This window comes from Rosa rugosa, chromosome 5, assembly GCF_958449725.1.
Source record: "Rosa rugosa chromosome 5, drRosRugo1.1, whole genome shotgun sequence".
In the NCBI taxonomy this organism is placed as follows: Eukaryota; Viridiplantae; Streptophyta; class Magnoliopsida; order Rosales; family Rosaceae; genus Rosa; species Rosa rugosa.
The window spans coordinates 2,936,123-2,952,775 of record NC_084824.1 but is presented as its reverse complement, the minus strand read 5'-3'; the positions used below and the strand labels follow the sequence as shown (position 1 = coordinate 2,952,775).

Here is a 16,653-nt window from a genome sequence, read left to right as displayed (position 1 = left end):
CTGCATGTTCTTTTGAGAACCATGACCCTATATGTTACGTTGAAAGTTCGAGTCTCAAGTGCTTGGAAGTGAAGTATTGTCATGGGCTTAAGTTTATTATTGTTCACGAAGCTATGAATCTCGAATCTCTTACATTTGTTTCACCGCCACCACCATATTCAAAATGTATAAGGGTGACGGTGAATAATACCCCCAACTTGAGAAAGATCGATATTTGTGTTGATGAACTCGGTGTTTGAACCCAAAATAACATTTTTTCCCGATAAGGGGGACTTGAAGAAACCGGGCTAATATCCGTAGCCCAACCTATATATTTTCGATAAGCTCGAAATATATTGTTTAGAGGCTAAATAAAGCCTACTTGGAGATCAAGCAACTTTGGGGCGAATCGTGATATTCATGGATTTACTAGTAATTATCAAGAGATTTGGTAATTAATAGTGGTTTACTTGGTTACAAATACGGAGCGTATGGAAAGATGTTTGCATTAAAGATGGCTTCATGATTATGTTTGGCTAGGATTCTAATGGACATATTTGGCAAAAGATCAACAAGGAGTCCCGGTTACGTGCATGTCATGGCTTTATCAATTAAGGAAGGTGAATCTCTCTTGATTCTCCTTGGTTGCATGAAGATGCTAGTATACTCACATATTTGCATGCACGGAAGGGGTCAAGAGCCATGCAAGGAAGGTTTCCCATATTCAAGATACCCCATGCAATTAAGTCCTATGGTGGGCTATCATTCGCTACCAATAATATGTGAGCGACCAAATGCTTGCCCATGCAATTAATGATTGTAGAGTCCCCGCGAGGCTAACATATTCATATATATACATGCATGGCAGAGGATCAATTAAGGAATGGGCTAAATACTAGTTAGTACCCTGTGGTTTAGGTCCAAAATCAATTCAGTCCCTGGACTTCTAATTTCATCAAAAGCACCCCTGCACTTTCAATTTTGATCTAATAGGTCCAATTCGTTAATATTATTTCAAATAGTTGGATTATTTGTTGAAAAACTATTTATTTTTAATAGTAGGACTCACTCCTAAATTGACAAGGCAGACCACCTCGACACCACATCATAAAACATAGGCCATATATGATCCACATTAACAAGTTAAATAACTCAATTGTCGGAAAACTAACAAATTGGACCTATTAGATCAAAATTGAAAGTGCAGGGGTGTTTTTGATGAAATTAGAAGTTCAGGGACTGAATTGATTTTGGACCTAAACCACAATGTAGTAATTTGTATTTAGCCCTTAAGGAATCTATCAACCTTAATTGTGAGTCTTCGCAAAGATACATCACGATATATTACGTCCAGTATCAAAACTATTAAGAGTTTTGATTTGAGTCAAGGCCAATAGCTGTGGCCTAAATATAGTATTTCATTCCTCTTAGGAAAGTGAATCTGCAGCAGCCTATATATAGAGGCTAAAGACGATACAGAAAATGACCTCTCTCATATCAATCAATCCTAGCGATTACAAAGCCTCCCCGGAGCAAACCTTCAACCTCGTTGAAACCCTGTGACCGCGCGCCAGTCCCAGTCTCTCCAAGAGCCGACTGTCAGCATCACCAGATCAACCCGGCGACCGTACTTCCAGTCCCAGTCTCCCCAGGAGCCGACTGCGAGCGCAACCGCCACCGTTACTACCAGCGAAGCAAGGGTAACGCCCTCGCAACCCAGCGAAGCTAAAGTCACGCTTTAGCGCAACCCGTGCTTTCTCCAAACTTCCCAGTGATTGCTCTGCTTAGTCTACAACACTAAGTATCGATTCGGTGACGCGAAGAGATCACACCCAAAGTCCTTATCCGTAAGGCAGAAAGTCCTTTCCCGGAAGGCTAGAGAAGAACCTTGTGGCGAGGTTGGTGCTCTCCTCGTCCACAACGCTTGAAGAAGAAGTCAGGTCAAGGGACTACCCCGACGACTGCACCCCACGGTGCTGGCACGCCTGCGCACACGCTCAAAAGAGACAGTTTGCAAGCCAACTGGTTTTTGCGCCAAACACTCGGGGAATTATATTTATGGCAATGCCATCGTGCACTAAAGGCCACCATCAATACCCAAAATCTCAATCAATTCAGATTCTATGGTTCATTGGAAGCCCAAGTTTCTGTTAAAGCATGTTGGAAATCCATAATTTCAGTTTCGGAACTTTGGGATGAAGAATGGTTCTGTTCAAACTCGACAAATTTGTCTACTCTGATGGACTTCCTTAAAGGATTTGGCTGCTGCAAGAAGGTGTGGCTGTGTACTCGTGATTTTAAAGCTCTCATCTTTCCAGAAACTTTTAGGAAGACCACCGGCACCCTCGCTACACCGTTGCCTAAAAGTTGCATTCCGAATGTGGCAATGCTGAATCCTCCAACAGCGCGCAGTAGAGACTACTGGGACTTGAAGGACTCCATGAATTGGATTGCGCATTCTGCACGGATTGTTAGAGATAATCCCCGATGGCTCGTCAAGTACTTGGAAGAAGGCGGAAAGCAAGCAAACTAGGCCTAGACAGATGGATCATGCATGAGAATGATGTTGGTGCACATTTCAAGCCTCCATCATTCTTGGGTTTCTTTTCTTTTTAGTTCGTAGCGCTTTGGAATTTAGATAGTTACATTTTCTCTTCAATAAAACTCTTCATGCATGAAATTTCAAGTAAACAATGAAGACCTCTATTTTCTTTCGTTTTTGTTTTTATCATGATTCTGTTCTTTCTTTTCAGCACAAAAGATGGATAAATTAGCATATTATATGATGTCGACAGTTTCTCTAAACAAAGACAATATACAAGATTAGGTAAAGTTAGTTTTGCCCCCAGTTGAGTTTATTTATTTATTTTTTCCTCTTATACAATGCTCCCAGTTGAGATATTGATCAATATAGCATACTTTGTTTAACTGAGAGTCTGAGACAAATAGTCGGCATATAATATTGCCCATGTTCACAAATATAGTGGCAAACAGAAATATGACTGGGAAGGTCAGAATAAATGCCAATAAGAAAACCTTCTATTGCGATCTCCAAAATAATCAAAACAGAAACTCGGTAATTGATACTCCACTGATACATGATTCACTGCCATGAGAAAAAAGCTAATACAATATGGATACAGCTCTTGTAAATTGACATTAGAAGATTTCTGCTTCATCTCGGCTTCAAGTTTCTTAGTAGATAATGGAAAAACAGCTTGTTCATGGAGCTGATTGGCATTTCCTCACTCTCTGCTGGAATTTCTCTAACAGCCTCAAGCTCTCAAGCTTCTGTGGCACCTTAGACTATGAGACCCTTCCATGAATCTGCAATCAAATCAAACTGGGTTTAAACACCATAGCAAAGTGTTTCTTCCATGCCCTCAGATGTATAATCTTTAACAGCAAACACCTCAGCATGGCATAACTCTGTGTCATTACGGATCCACTCAGATGCCTACCACAACCGTGCTAGAACCTGACCAAAAATATTTAATCAGAGAAGGGAGTTTTCTCATGCATCTGGAATGAGACAAGTTAATCACCTATTTTTTTAATTATATCTCATTGTACAGGATATGGATTATACAGGATATGGTTTCAAATAGTCGACAATAATTGAATCAGCTCCATCCTGGGGCGAGCTCCTTCCAAGTTCTCCTACTCTATAATAAGTTTTAAAGGAAATTGCCGACTTGTTAAAAATCATCCACATACCTGTGTTATTGCATCCCTCAAGTAGTAAGCCTCGGCACAAGCCTTGAAGGCCCTGTCACAGAACGAGGCACATATAACTGGAGGTCCTTGCTCCACACCAATGCGAGGACCGCAGATGGAACATTCCAATAATTCCATAATTGCAAGAACTCTGAGCCAGCTTTCCCTCTTGAAGACGACTTTCTTATGGATAGCAGTGCAGGGTATGCCTGCGCTACATGACAGCAAGTTTCTTTATGGAATACCCTGCAAAGTCCTTGGGTCTTGTGGAGCCTTACATGCTATCACAAATCAATGCTCTCCATCTCCTTTACCTCCTGTGACTACAAGCCCTCTCTTTCTCATTTCATCATGCAAACCTAAAATGGCAACATCATTACCCTCATCACAATACCCTCTTATCAGAATACCAAAGACATGACGGTCAGGAGTAATTCCTCTTTTCAACATATCATCGAAAACCTGTTGTGCTTCAACCATGAGTCCCTTACTTGCTAAACCAAAAACAAGTGAGCTATAAGTAAACAGATCAGGGCTGCTGCCCTCTTTAACCATTTTATTCTTGAGTCTAAAAGCCTCGACCAGATTACCCTGTCTGCATAGCCCAGCAATCCAAGAAGTGTATACATATTTGTCTGGAATAAACCCCATTTCGGACATCTCACTGAAGATCGTCTCAACTTCACTAAAGTTTTCTTCCTTACACATCCCATCAATAAGCACAGTATATGAAATTTCATTAGCCTTTTCCTTGCAGAAGTAGTTTCTTGCCTCCTCCAAATCTCCATGCTTGCATAAGCCATCCATCAAAGCTGAAAGCACCACAGCATCTGGTTCAAAACCCTTTGCTAACAATCTGTAGACACCCAAACCTGCTTTCAAATTGCCGGCTTTGAAACACGCATCCATAATGGTCGTCAACAACATCTTATCTGGAGAAAAACCACTCGTGGCAAAATCTGTAACAACCCGCATTGCATTATCAAACTGACCATTATTACAGAGGCCTGAGATCACCACTCCATATGCAGCGGCATCAAGACTAACCCCTCCATCCTGCATTTATCTCATATACTTCATGGCCTCACCTACATTTCCTTTCTTGAAATGCCCATCTATCATTGAAGTGTAAACCGCTGAACTAGGCCGAACCCCATCTTCCACCATTTCACAAAACAAACGCTCAGCTCTTTCCAACTTCCCATTCTTGCACAGCCCATCAATCAAAGCACCGTAAGTCACCACATTCGGTAAAACTAACGATTTCTTCATTCCCTCAAGCAATTCAATCGCAACCTCCAAATTACTAGCCTTACTATACCCATCAATCAAACAAGTAAAAGCAAACAAATTCGGCAACACCTTATCCTTCACCATATAACCATAAACCCTATATCCCAAATCCAAATCCCCCATCTTGCAAAACATATCTATCAATGTACTATAACTAATCACATTCGGTTCAAAACACTTCCACATCAAACCCATATACACAAACACATCTTTCCTCATCTTAACCTTACAGAACCCACTAAACAATGTATTAAAAGTAACCAAATCAGGCCTACACCCTCCTACCCTAATCCTCTTCATCACTAAACAAGCCTCATCAATATCACATAGTTTACAGTAGCCATTAATCAAACAATTGTATGTTACAATATCGGGCCGGCACCCGAAAATCGGCATTGAAATTGTGAGCTTCTGGGCCGAGTTAACATGACCCAGTTTACACAAAAAGAAGATAACTGAATTGAATGAAGAGGGGTGAGGATTGTACCCTTTGGAGACCAAATCAGAGAGGATTTTGAGAGAGAGGTCACCGCAGTTGGACCTATTGAGATCATGGAGGAGCTTGTTGTAGGTCAAAGGACACTGGGGCTTTGAGGTTCTTCGCAAGCGAGCGAAGAATTTGAGGGTTTGTCTGATCATTCATGGATGGTGTTCAATTTGTGCTGAAACTTAGAGAATTTTGAACTGTGTTGGAGGGGTTTAGGCTTAAACCCTAGACAGAGAACGATGCCGTTTTGGTTTTCTTATTGCCGTTTTTCTGAAATATCTATGGGGATTTAATTTGGGCTTTGGTCACAAAAGTTGAAAAGCATTTGAACACCCATCATGCCTATATTCTCAAGATTAAAATCATATAATATTTTATTCTTTATTAATATATTACCAAAATTAAATATAAATCCAAGAATTTGAAAAATTGGTCATAAGATTAAAAAATTTAAAGCGCCGCCATCCCACGATCATTTGGTCTAATTTCTCATAAATAAGTGAGATTTATGAGTTTGATTCAAAGATGATTAGTTGTTGTATTTGAAGACGCAAATTCACTATCGATTTGTTCAATCAAGATTTTTGGTATTCGGGCGTAATGCTTAAAATGTAGGTGTACTTGGAGTGTGTCCTAATGATTTACTCTATATAATAGCTCTTTAAGACGCACATTCATACGCATTTTCTCTAAAGTTGTCGGCAAAAAAAAAAAAAACTTAATTGTTTAAGAACTTTCTCGATTTACGAAGATAAATTCTTCAATGTGAAGCATGAATGATGAGTGTTCCATATTTGGCAGCACACAACTATTGCTTCACCTTATGAGGGGAACACTGCATTTCCTTCTTCACTATTCTTTCACCTGAATATCAACTCCTTCCCTTCGCTCACACTCTCTCAGGAAAGCCATTACTTGCGGCTTTGTAAGGTTCATTTCCAACTACCATTTGATCCTTGTCATAGAGCAAGACTATTTTAATAGCAGCCAAACATAAACATTCTACTACGAATATAAATACTAGGTTAGGTATCTTCGCACACAAGAAACTGAGGCGGCAGGCATTAACATCAAGCTTCAAAATCCAATCCCCCATGAACCCTAATATAAAACTCTTACTGATGTTTGAGATTTCAACCTTTTTGTTATGATGGAAAATTGAATATTCATTCCACCAAGATACTCCAAATCCTAAACCATTGATACCTTAATCTTTCTAAAGATTTGAAAATGACCCTTAATTTCAAATGTTAATCCCAAGTCCTAAGCATTGATGCCTTTAAATCCCCTTTTTTCTTTTTCATTTTTGGTAGAAAAGGTAGCCCTAAACCGGGCCTGAATACACTGTATTAATGTTGAGCTAAAATGTCCCATATGTCCAAGTCTTGATGATTATACACCAAATACTAGAAATGAACTTGACAATAATCCATCAGTTCTTGTCTGAATCCAGGCCTACACATCTTTCCCATACACATGGTACCATGTGGTGCTAAACTACTAACTAAATTGGACTGCTACTTTTTTCTCCCATCAATCCCCTTCTTGGATCCGAGCTCGAAACTATGACCTCTTACCGGCAAATCAACGAATCCCCACGATTTTTAAGAGGCATAAAACTCTAGCAAATATATAGCTAAATAAATACGGTGACGAGTTTCAGACTCCATAACGCATGATAGACGATCAATGTACGTGTGCACAACTCGTAGTTCTAGTCGTTGATAGACGATGCCAAAAGTCTAGAGGAGTGAGTGAAAATGGGTCCCCAATGCCAAAGTAAAGCCGCGGGTGAAATCCGTCACAAGCCGTACAGGCGCATGGGTTTGGTATAGTGTCAGCATCACTGTGCCGTTGAACCTCAAGCAGCGATGTCATGTTTGTTTTTGGGTACAATTATGTGATTATGAGTTGAAGGTTATCTTTTAGAAATTGAAATCGCAAACAAGAAGAAAAGCATAGTTGTGGTTGTTGAGGGAACACAAATCTCATACCCTCACTTTCAAATCCGTTTAAAACCTACTGGGCTTTTGGGATATATATATATGAATATAAAGCTTCTGATTTATACCCAAATGCATAATGAATTGAATATCTCTGCGTTTGATTCTTGAAAGGATGGCCAAGGTTGCAGCTTTTCCTTTACCTGATCTTTTCTTAGTTTTCTCCACAAAAAATGCACTATGAGATTTAAGTATGGTCCATCTAGGGACTTGCTAGTTAACAATCTGAACCAATGCGGTTAACCATTCTGAATCTTCTATCAAACAACAAAAAGAGGGAATCCCTTGTCAGTTGTCACTCTACCTTTAATATATGTATTTCAGCTGAGTCTAATAGACCGTTATAATAGTAGTTATCGACTTATCGTTAGATTAACATGTAACGGTAGTGTTTACATGATCAGTTATTTTAAATGTTAGATATTAATTTTTAAACAAATACTTTAATACCGACTTTTTTTTTTTTTTTTTTGAATCCACCAAAAACGGGTGCCAATATATATAGTCGTCACAAGCTAGAATAGGCCGTTACATACCCTTCCGCTGCCATGTATAGACAGACAAGAAGATAGCGGTAGTACCCACAATGGTACATACATATAGACCCACTCATTAGACAAGTAAAAAACGTAGACATAGCGAGATCCTCCTTTGGTACTACTCCAGAGGTGCTAGAGGTACATAGAGTGCACATAAATGCTTAGCCTCCTAATACAAGGAAATTATTGTAAATAGATAAACTAAAAACATAGGGATGGGCCTAGGGCAAAACACCCCAGCCCAAAGTAGAAAGCCCGAAAGCCCAAGAGGGATATTCAGCCAAGGCCCAAAAGTGAAGCCCAACCCATCATCTCTCCACAACGCAGAGCCTTCGAGCTCCACGACGCCATCGCCGGCCGACGCGAACACCACCCGAGTTCCTCGCCCTCGACGCCATCGCCTCCGATCATGCGCCCAGCCCAGAAGCGAGGTATACGATCTGCACCACAGTTCGAATCCACCCGAACCCGGCACGGGCCGCACAATCGCCGTGGTCTGGAGCAAAACCTAGCTGTTGCCGTCAGGAGTGAAAACCAGCCGCCTCCTCGTCATGGACCTCCAACCCCAAGCTGCCTCGATCCGAATAGGTACAACTACCACCATCAAAACCACAAGCAAAGATCCCATATGGCTAGATCATGTGTCGCCCGTCCGGCAGCATCCCCACGACGTCAAGGAGACGCCGGAAAGCTATAGGACGAGGGGTGGAGATGCCTTCGCCGCCGCAAGCTTTAGGGTTCTCGAGAGAGAGAGTTGTTTAATCAATTTTGATGTAGAGGATCTTTAATACCGACTCTTAATAACCCTTAAACATCCAATAATTCAGCATTATCTAAATGACTCGTAATAACTGTCTACATTATGTGTGAAATAATTGCGTGTTATACGTATAGTACCATTGACAAAGGTCAATGTATTAAAAAATAATGTGCATTTTCTACTGACTAGTACCATAATTATTTCTAATTATCGCTCGCAATTATAACATAAAGCATAGTAAAATTTAAAAGATCATATTCATTGATGTAGTTTCGCATTATGACATACATGAAATGATCATTGCATTTTTATCTATAAGAGTTTGACACAATACGTAAAAGAACTTCTTTATGCTCGACAAAGACAATTACCAGTTTATTATCCTTCCAATTTGCATACGATCTTTCTAGTTTCATGCTCAATGGTCCCAAAATTACGTATTGCATCCGTGATGTTTCTATATGCAATGGTTGCTTGATCGATCGAATCACGAGAGTGTTTGGAACTATATTGATGTAATGGCTTAATACACTTGTCATCAAAAGTGGATTAAGCTACAAGCCTCTTTCGATCTACATGCATAACTCTCCATTAAAAATAGGGTTTGCTTCATATCTTTGGCCATTTGCATGAAAATCATCCATGCATATGATAAGTTCAAAGAGAAAATGATGCATTCCAAAAGAGATTAGATTTGACGCTCTAACTTATTCTTTCAATTTTTTGGTGAAATTGGACATGCAAAACATTGTCTTTTCTAGGATGGCTTATATATTGATAAGATCCTCATGCTACATATACTAGCTTTAGAAGATATCATGTAATCTAACAATAAACTTCAGGTTAAAAAATGTTGCTAATCAGTTGAAAGATCTTTATTTTACATACACATAATTTAAAGACAAAAAAAATATCGGTTAAGCCACATTTATCTAACATTTCTCTAGTAGTCAGCTGAGTAGGGGATCGTCATACGAACATGAATTTCACAATATAATGGACAATTTTCCACATTGAACTATGCATTAATCCAACATATAGTGTACGATAGATACCACTAGACCAAATGATTATACTTCATTCATCATTATTACCACAATTAACTTATTATTCAAAGATAATTTCATTTACTAGACCTCATACTCAGTCCGTCAACAAATCGACCAACACAAAATCTCTTAGCCAATTCTTTCACCATCCCACCCACATATAAATCACCAAATCCCATTTATGGTCTTTGTGAAAAATTGTTATTAATATTTTTAATATTCAGAAAAAATTCATTAGTTACCCCTCATTTGAATAATACGTGCAGGCTTTAAGCATACAGCCGTCTTAGCTCAGCTGGTAGAGCGCGTGGCTTTTAACCACGTGGTCGTGGGTTCGATTCCCACAGACGGCGCTTTTGCTCTTTGTTTTTCCTTCACCATCCAAATTTTCACTGGACCCTATCGTGCGCGTCATGTACAGAGTAGGCCACTACGTATCGTATAATTCGTATTCCCTGCTCTTTCCTTTGCGTGAAAGTGCACATTACGCATCCCCCCTCAAACCCAAAAAAGGCCCAAACCCAAACACCATTAAAAGGAAAAAAAAAGAATCTTAGTCAGTAAGTAGCATTAACTAGTTTTTAAGACCGTTTTTACTTTAAATCGATCCGAGAGAGAGAGAGAGAGAGAGAGAGCATGAGAGTCTCTCAGTAGTGTTGTCCTGCTTAACAGCAAAGCGTCCCCATTCCTCTCTGCAGCGTCCCCCATTAATTTAATCAAACTAAATCTAATCACTCTCTCTCTCTCTCTCTCTCTCACTCTCTCTCTCTCTCTACTCCCCAGGACCAGATTTAAATCGCAACCTAGAGAGAGAAGCCAATACAATAAAGCTTTACTCTCTCTCTCTCTCTCTCTACAAATCACCATTTTCTTCCTCAAACGCTCTCTCGCTCTCTCTCTCTCTCTCTCTCTCTCTACAGTGAATCTGTGCCGATTTGAAACCCTAGCATTTCGGATCCCGAGCTGCATTTGGATGTGAAGGACTGCGGGGAGGTGTGCTCAGATCGGTGGTTTTCATGGAGGAAGTTTCCGGCGACGGAGCCGCGTCGTCTCCGATGATGGAGTTCAGCGGCGGCAATGGACTGCCGCCGGGGTACAATCCGACGCCTCCGCCGCTCACGGTGTCGGGATCGTTCAAGGAGGGGAGGAGCTCGTCGCGGAGGAGAGCAATCAGGAGGCCGAGCATGGACGGCGACGAGTTCATTAACCTCCTGCACGGCTCGGATCCGGTCAAGGTGGAGCTCAATCGCCTCGAGAATGAAGTCAGAGGTGCGAATGCGGCTCGATCTACTGCTTTTCTTTGAGATTTGGAGCTGGTTTTGCTCGATTTCGAGTGTCGTTTAACGATTTTTGGCTGTCGTTTTGTGTGAGTTTTTGCAGATAAGGACCGAGAGTTGGGAGAGGCGCAGGCTCAGATCAAGGCTCTCAAGCTCTCTGAGAGAGCCAGGGAAAAGGCTGTTGAAGAGGTTATTTTCACCATTTTCTGTTACAATGATTTTTCCAAAATTAAAAAAATAATAATAGTATTAGTATTAGTGTATAAAATTTTATATAAATATTAGCATCTGTATCAATCAGTTTCCTTGGTCTTATATTTGAGTGTCAGCTGTTTTTTTGTTAATTAATTTTTCGTAGTACCGAAAGGTTAAATTTAGCCATATAACTTATGAGTAGACCCGCTAATTTATATAAATTGTAGAACATGGAATGTATTCTCAAGTAATTGAAGGGCAGTTTTTGAATACAATATCTGAAGGACTGTCCTACATGTTTGGATGTTAAAAATGCTAGTACTGGCATGATAGGCGCTTAATAAGAATATAACTTAGCTGGTTCTGGGACCAACATATCTTAGTTGGAGTTTATAGCGATAGAACAGCCGTGCATTTTCTCATGTTGATGATATAGTTCATGGCTACGCTTTTTTTGTTGCAACAATCAATGATGTTGGCAAAATTCCAAGCATCAAACTTTTGGCATCAAACAATTTGAGATACATCATGGAATCTGGTTTTATGATAATCTGAAATTGAATATATGACAATATCTTTTACACGAATTTTGTCGTTTCCTGAAATATTTACATCATTACAATGGTTGCTTTGTTCATCTGTGTTTTAATTACATTGCAGCTCACTGATGAACTGACGAAGGTGGACGAGAAGCTCAAGTTAACGGAATCTCTTCTAGAAAACAAAGTATGGTTTGAGTTTACACCTTTTAACTTATCTTTGTTTACACTCACTGTGCCTGTATTGACTTGTTACCATAATACTAATTGTAAGAAAATATATTGCAGAATCTTGAAATAAAGAAGATCAATGATGAGAAGAAAGCTTCTATGGCAGCTCAATTCGCAGCTGAAGCTACTCTACGTAGGGTTCATGCTGCTCAAAAAGATGATGATATGCCTCCAATTGAAGCCATTCTTGCACCTTTGGAGGCTGAGCTCAAGCTTGCTCGGCAAGAGGTACTTTTCTTGTCCTTAAATATATAATTGTGATTCTATTAAATGTTACCTAGCAGAATCGGAATTTTTATGGTGACTCATAATTATCATTGATTAGTCAACTTTTGGTCCTTACAGATTGCAAAGCTTCAAGATGATAACAAAGCTTTGGATCGGCTTACCAAATCAAAAGAAGCAGCTTTACTTGAGGCTGAGAGGACTGTGGAGGTTGCCTTGGTTAAGGCCTCCATGGTGGATGACCTTCAAAATAAAAACCAAGAGTTGATGAAACAGATCGAAATTTGTCAGGTAATTGCAAGATCATCCATGATATTCCTTTTGAAGTACATTGAACATATATTTGTTTTGGCGGCAGTGTTCTGGACTTTGTATTTATAGGTTCTTTTAGTTTTAAACTGGTCTGATTTATATTTCAACTGCTTCTGTGTGATAGGAAGAAAACAAAATTTTAGATAGAATGCATAGACAAAAGGTTGCCGAGGTTGAAAAGCTTACGCAGACTGTGCGGGAGTTGGAAGAGGCAGTTCTTGCTGGTGGTGCTGCAGCCAATGCTGTCAGGGATTACCAGCGGAAGTTCCAGGAGATGAATGTAAGTGCCTTACATATTTGAAACCTCAATCTTGGTGGTTGCTTATATTTTACATGTACCGTGTAGTGAGAGCATTCTTAAGAACTGGTATGGTTTTTGTTTCTCAGGAGGAAAGGAAAACTCTAGACCGGGAGTTGGCCCGTGCAAAAGTCACAGCAAACAGAGTAGCCGTAGTGGTAGCAAATGAGTGGAAAGACGCTAACGACAAAGTGATGCCTGTAAAGCAATGGCTTGAAGAACGGAGATTCTTGCAGGTAGTGTTTCTATCTTTTTTGGTTGAATGTCAGGTCTTAGCTCTGAGGGGATAACTTTAGTATTTGGGTTCTACTGTTTCTATAATTACTGAACTGCGTTCTTACAGGGAGAAATGCAGCAACTTCGGGACAAGCTTGCCATAACTGAAAGAGCTGCCAAGTCAGAAGCTCAGTTGAAAGTAATAACCCTTTTTCTACAAACCCACATCCAAATTGTTTTCAATTTATATTGGGATGCTAAGCTGAGTAAAATTCCTCTCTTGCATCTAACAGGAAAAATATCATATGCGACTTAAAGTGCTTGAGGAGAGTGTGAGAGGATCTTCGAACAGTATTAGTCGAAGCACAGCAGAAGGAAGAAGTATAAGCAATGGACCCTCTCGACGTCAGTCTCTTGGTGGAGCGGATAACGTTCCAAAATTATCCTCCAATGGCTTTTTATCCAAGAGAACACCAGTCAGATCCTTGTCCTCCAGCACCAGTTCAGTCTTGAAGCATGCGAAAGGCACTTCAAAATCATTTGATGGCGGTACTAGATCATTGGACAGGGGGAAGGTTCTGTTAAATGGTGCAAGCTCCAATTTCTCAGTCAACCAATCTTGTGAGGGAACCAAGGATGGGGAAGTACAAAATAACTGGAAAGGCAATTCTGATGATAAGCCAAATGAGTTCTCAACAGTGGATACAGAGGATAATGTCCCGGGGGTTTTGTATGATTTGCTACAGAAAGAGGTTGTAGCTTTGAGGAAAGCTGGTCATGAGAAAGATCAAAGCCTGAAAGACAAAGATGACGCTATTGAGGTTGAGTTTCCTTTCCATCACTCTTATGATTTTATACTCTCATTTAAGTATTCGTGATTCTTGTCATTCAGATGTTCTCTTTTTTGGTCAATCTTATCGTTCAGATGTTAGCCAAGAAGGTAGACACCTTGACTAAAGCAATGGAGGTTGAGGCAAAGAAAATGAGAAGAGAAGTTGCCGCTATGGAGAAGGAGGTAGCTGCCATGCGTGTGGACAAAGAACACGACAATAGGGCCAAGCGGTTTGGTAGTGCCAAAACCTCTGTCAACAGTGCTCAAGTGCTTTCTGGAAGGTAGTTAATATTGAACCTAACTAGTTCAACCATCTATTCAATGCATTCCTATGGCACTCACTGCTTTCTTATTAGAAGAGAGAATAACAATGATGTTGACTTGTTGTAGGACACATTTCCTTCAAGTTTGTTGGTTAGTAGTAAATGAATTAAAACTCGCATTTAACTGCAACTATACCATCAATGCAGTGCTCTCACAAAAATAATTTTAACTGAAGTAGAAACATGTCCATAAATATACTGTTTTATTTTCCCCTGGTTCTTCTGTCTAATTTTAAGAAAAGATTTTTCTGCAGAACCAATAGTTGAGGCTTTAATTCTACCTAATATGCAAAGTTTATGTGTAGTTCTTGCTTACATATCATCTTTTATATTCTGTGTCCATATGTTGGGTTTCAGTTCCATTGTTATTTCCTAGTGAGGCTGGTTCCAAACATGGTAACTAGGTCAACCAGACCCTTCAAGGTTAGCTGCTCTTTTGACAAATACACTAGTACCTGTCTACTAGATTGGAAATTTAGATAGAGAATCTGTGTTTATCTATGAAATAATAAGTGAGGTTGAGTAACCCTAACGCTGAAAGGAACAGCAAGCTTTTTCTCTGATAAAGCTTGCTTTAACAGTTTGCTTCTTCCTTTAATCCAAAGGAGACGGTAGAGACCAGCTGATTAGACTGAGCTTCATGCTGTTTAGTGAATCAGTCTTGATCGATAGTCATCCAGCACCCACCACTGAAAATCAAGCAATTTTCTGTTTGCCATCAGTATATCCGCCAAACTCGATATGTGTGCAGAATCCATAAAAGATGAGATCCTGTTGGCACAATCACCATATATGAACCCCGTTCCCCACAGCACAATAGGAAATACAGACCCCAGAAACATAGGATTGACACATACATTTAGTCACTCCTGCTCCCAGGAAAAGAGTGTCCCCCCAAGTCGAGACTGTACAGTAGATGTTTGGTTCGCCATTTGGATTGACAGGATTGGGAACCCAATTGTTTAAAGTAGTTTTCAATCCCACCTTATGATTCTCTTCTTTTGGAGTATTGGAATAACTGATTTCTTATATTTTGTTATTCTGAATCCAATTGAAACATATTAAAGGTTTTTTAGACTAAATTTGCCTCCTTGTCCAATCCACTTATTTCCCTTTTGTTGTGTAAGTTCAAAGTGTATTTCCACGATGTATTTACTAATGGATTGCGTACTCATAATCTTAGATGATCAGGGTATGTCTGCTACCTTGGTCTAATTTTCCATTCTTTATCCAAGAGCCAGCTTTTAAGGTTGGATGCCTACGGCCAACTATTTTCCAGAATATCCCCATATATGTGCTTGTTAATTGTTGCTACATTGTGGTTCATGTAGGGGCATATGCTAAACTTTTGTTATGGTTGCTGATGATGGTTTCTCAATTGTGGTTAGTGTTCTCATAAGTTGAACTGTTTCTTATATTGTGCAGAGGTCTGTCACGAGGAGGGTTGACACGCAGCACCCAATAACAAAATCACAGTTGCAGCTGCAGAAAGGCGTTAGTGCACGTGCCTTGTTCTTCCTTCCATTTACCACTTATTTTATGTCCCCCACCCCCCCCTACTGTGATTGTAGTTGGCATGCCAACGCTGGCAAGAGAGAAAATCCAGAAATGAGATCGAACTCTGAGAAAGCGGTGTGCTTCTGACATAGATTGGTATTCCCATGCTCAGAAATCCAAGAAAGAGAAAGGGAAGAAGATTATTGACTTTGGGCTAACCTTTTGTGAGGTATCGCGAGTGGGCAATGGTTGTGTGTTGTATAGGTAGCTTATTTGGCTTTAACTTTGTTCTCCGTTTTGCAGTTTATATTTGTAATTGCAGCTAGTGTGATTGTTTGTTAATATTCTTGTAACCAGATCAAGATCTGATCTTTTGTGGTTGTGTTAATTCATCTATAGTCCACTGTTGGTTATATATATCTGGTATGCTAAGCTTAGTGTAGCCGATCTTTTTGGCTAATCATGCCCGCCTGAAGGTACTGGGCAAAATGTCAATACTATATACTGATTGTTTGAAATGAAACATCAGCATTCATTTTCTCCTTTTCTGAGATGTGTATGGGTGGGTAGGATCACGATAATCTTCTTATCCTGCCTGCTTTTCTACTCAATTCTTGGGTATGTTCGTGCCGAAAGTTACAAATGGTTTTGAAATACTTGACTACATATCAATTCTAGTCGAAGCCACAATTCCTGAAGTGAAGGAATCACGATAATCTTCTTATCCTGCCCGCCTTTCTACTTTCACAACTCTTTGCAGGTGAATGTGGTTAGGGTGATGTGAAATGTTTCCTCTTTTAGATCAAATGTTCACCTCAACCGTAACGAACCATGTGTTTGATGAAAGTCTGCGGTTTGAGTTGATAATGACCAAAAAAGTA

General features: G+C 39.9%; 2 protein-coding genes and 1 non-coding gene across 3 annotated transcripts; 2 read left to right on the top strand and 1 right to left on the bottom strand.

Annotated features, from left to right (window-relative positions):
* Positions 1 to 2,858: 2,858 nt before the first annotated feature.
* On the bottom strand, positions 2,859 to 5,712 carry LOC133709996 (pentatricopeptide repeat-containing protein At2g01740). The gene is given in 2 exon segments (XM_062135963.1): positions 2,859 to 3,457; positions 3,697 to 5,712. A coding segment is annotated over 1 exon segment (1,641 nt). The 5' UTR covers positions 5,629 to 5,712; the 3' UTR covers positions 2,859 to 3,457; positions 3,697 to 3,987.
* A 4,395-nt stretch (positions 5,713 to 10,107) lies between these two features.
* On the top strand, positions 10,108 to 10,180 carry TRNAK-UUU (transfer RNA lysine (anticodon UUU)). Its single transcript has one exon. It is a non-coding gene; the product is annotated as a tRNA-Lys (tRNA).
* Positions 10,181 to 10,449: 269 nt separating this feature from the next.
* On the top strand, positions 10,450 to 16,189 carry LOC133709130 (microtubule-associated protein 70-1). Its single transcript, XM_062134764.1, has 11 exons — positions 10,450 to 11,096; positions 11,208 to 11,293; positions 11,960 to 12,025; positions 12,127 to 12,297; positions 12,415 to 12,585; positions 12,731 to 12,886; positions 12,994 to 13,140; positions 13,248 to 13,319; positions 13,414 to 13,941; positions 14,046 to 14,233; positions 15,701 to 16,189. The coding sequence occupies exons 1-11, from the start codon at positions 10,844 to 10,846 to the stop codon at positions 15,738 to 15,740; spliced, it is 1,878 nt and encodes a 625-aa protein (XP_061990748.1). The 5' UTR covers positions 10,450 to 10,843; the 3' UTR covers positions 15,741 to 16,189.
* Positions 16,190 to 16,653: the final 464 nt, after the last annotated feature.

Bases quoted from the DNA above. Each gene is read 5' to 3' on its own strand.
- LOC133709130 (XM_062134764.1), top strand. From the start codon at position 10,844: ATGGAGGAAGTTTCCGGCGACGGAGCCGCGTCGTCTCCGATGATGGAG. The intron at 12,298-12,414 runs GTACTTTTCTTG...TGGTCCTTACAG, and splicing joins TCAAGCTTGCTCGGCAAGAG to ATTGCAAAGCTTCAAGATGA. The intron at 14,234-15,700 runs GTAGTTAATATT...TATATTGTGCAG, and splicing joins GCTCAAGTGCTTTCTGGAAG to AGGTCTGTCACGAGGAGGGT.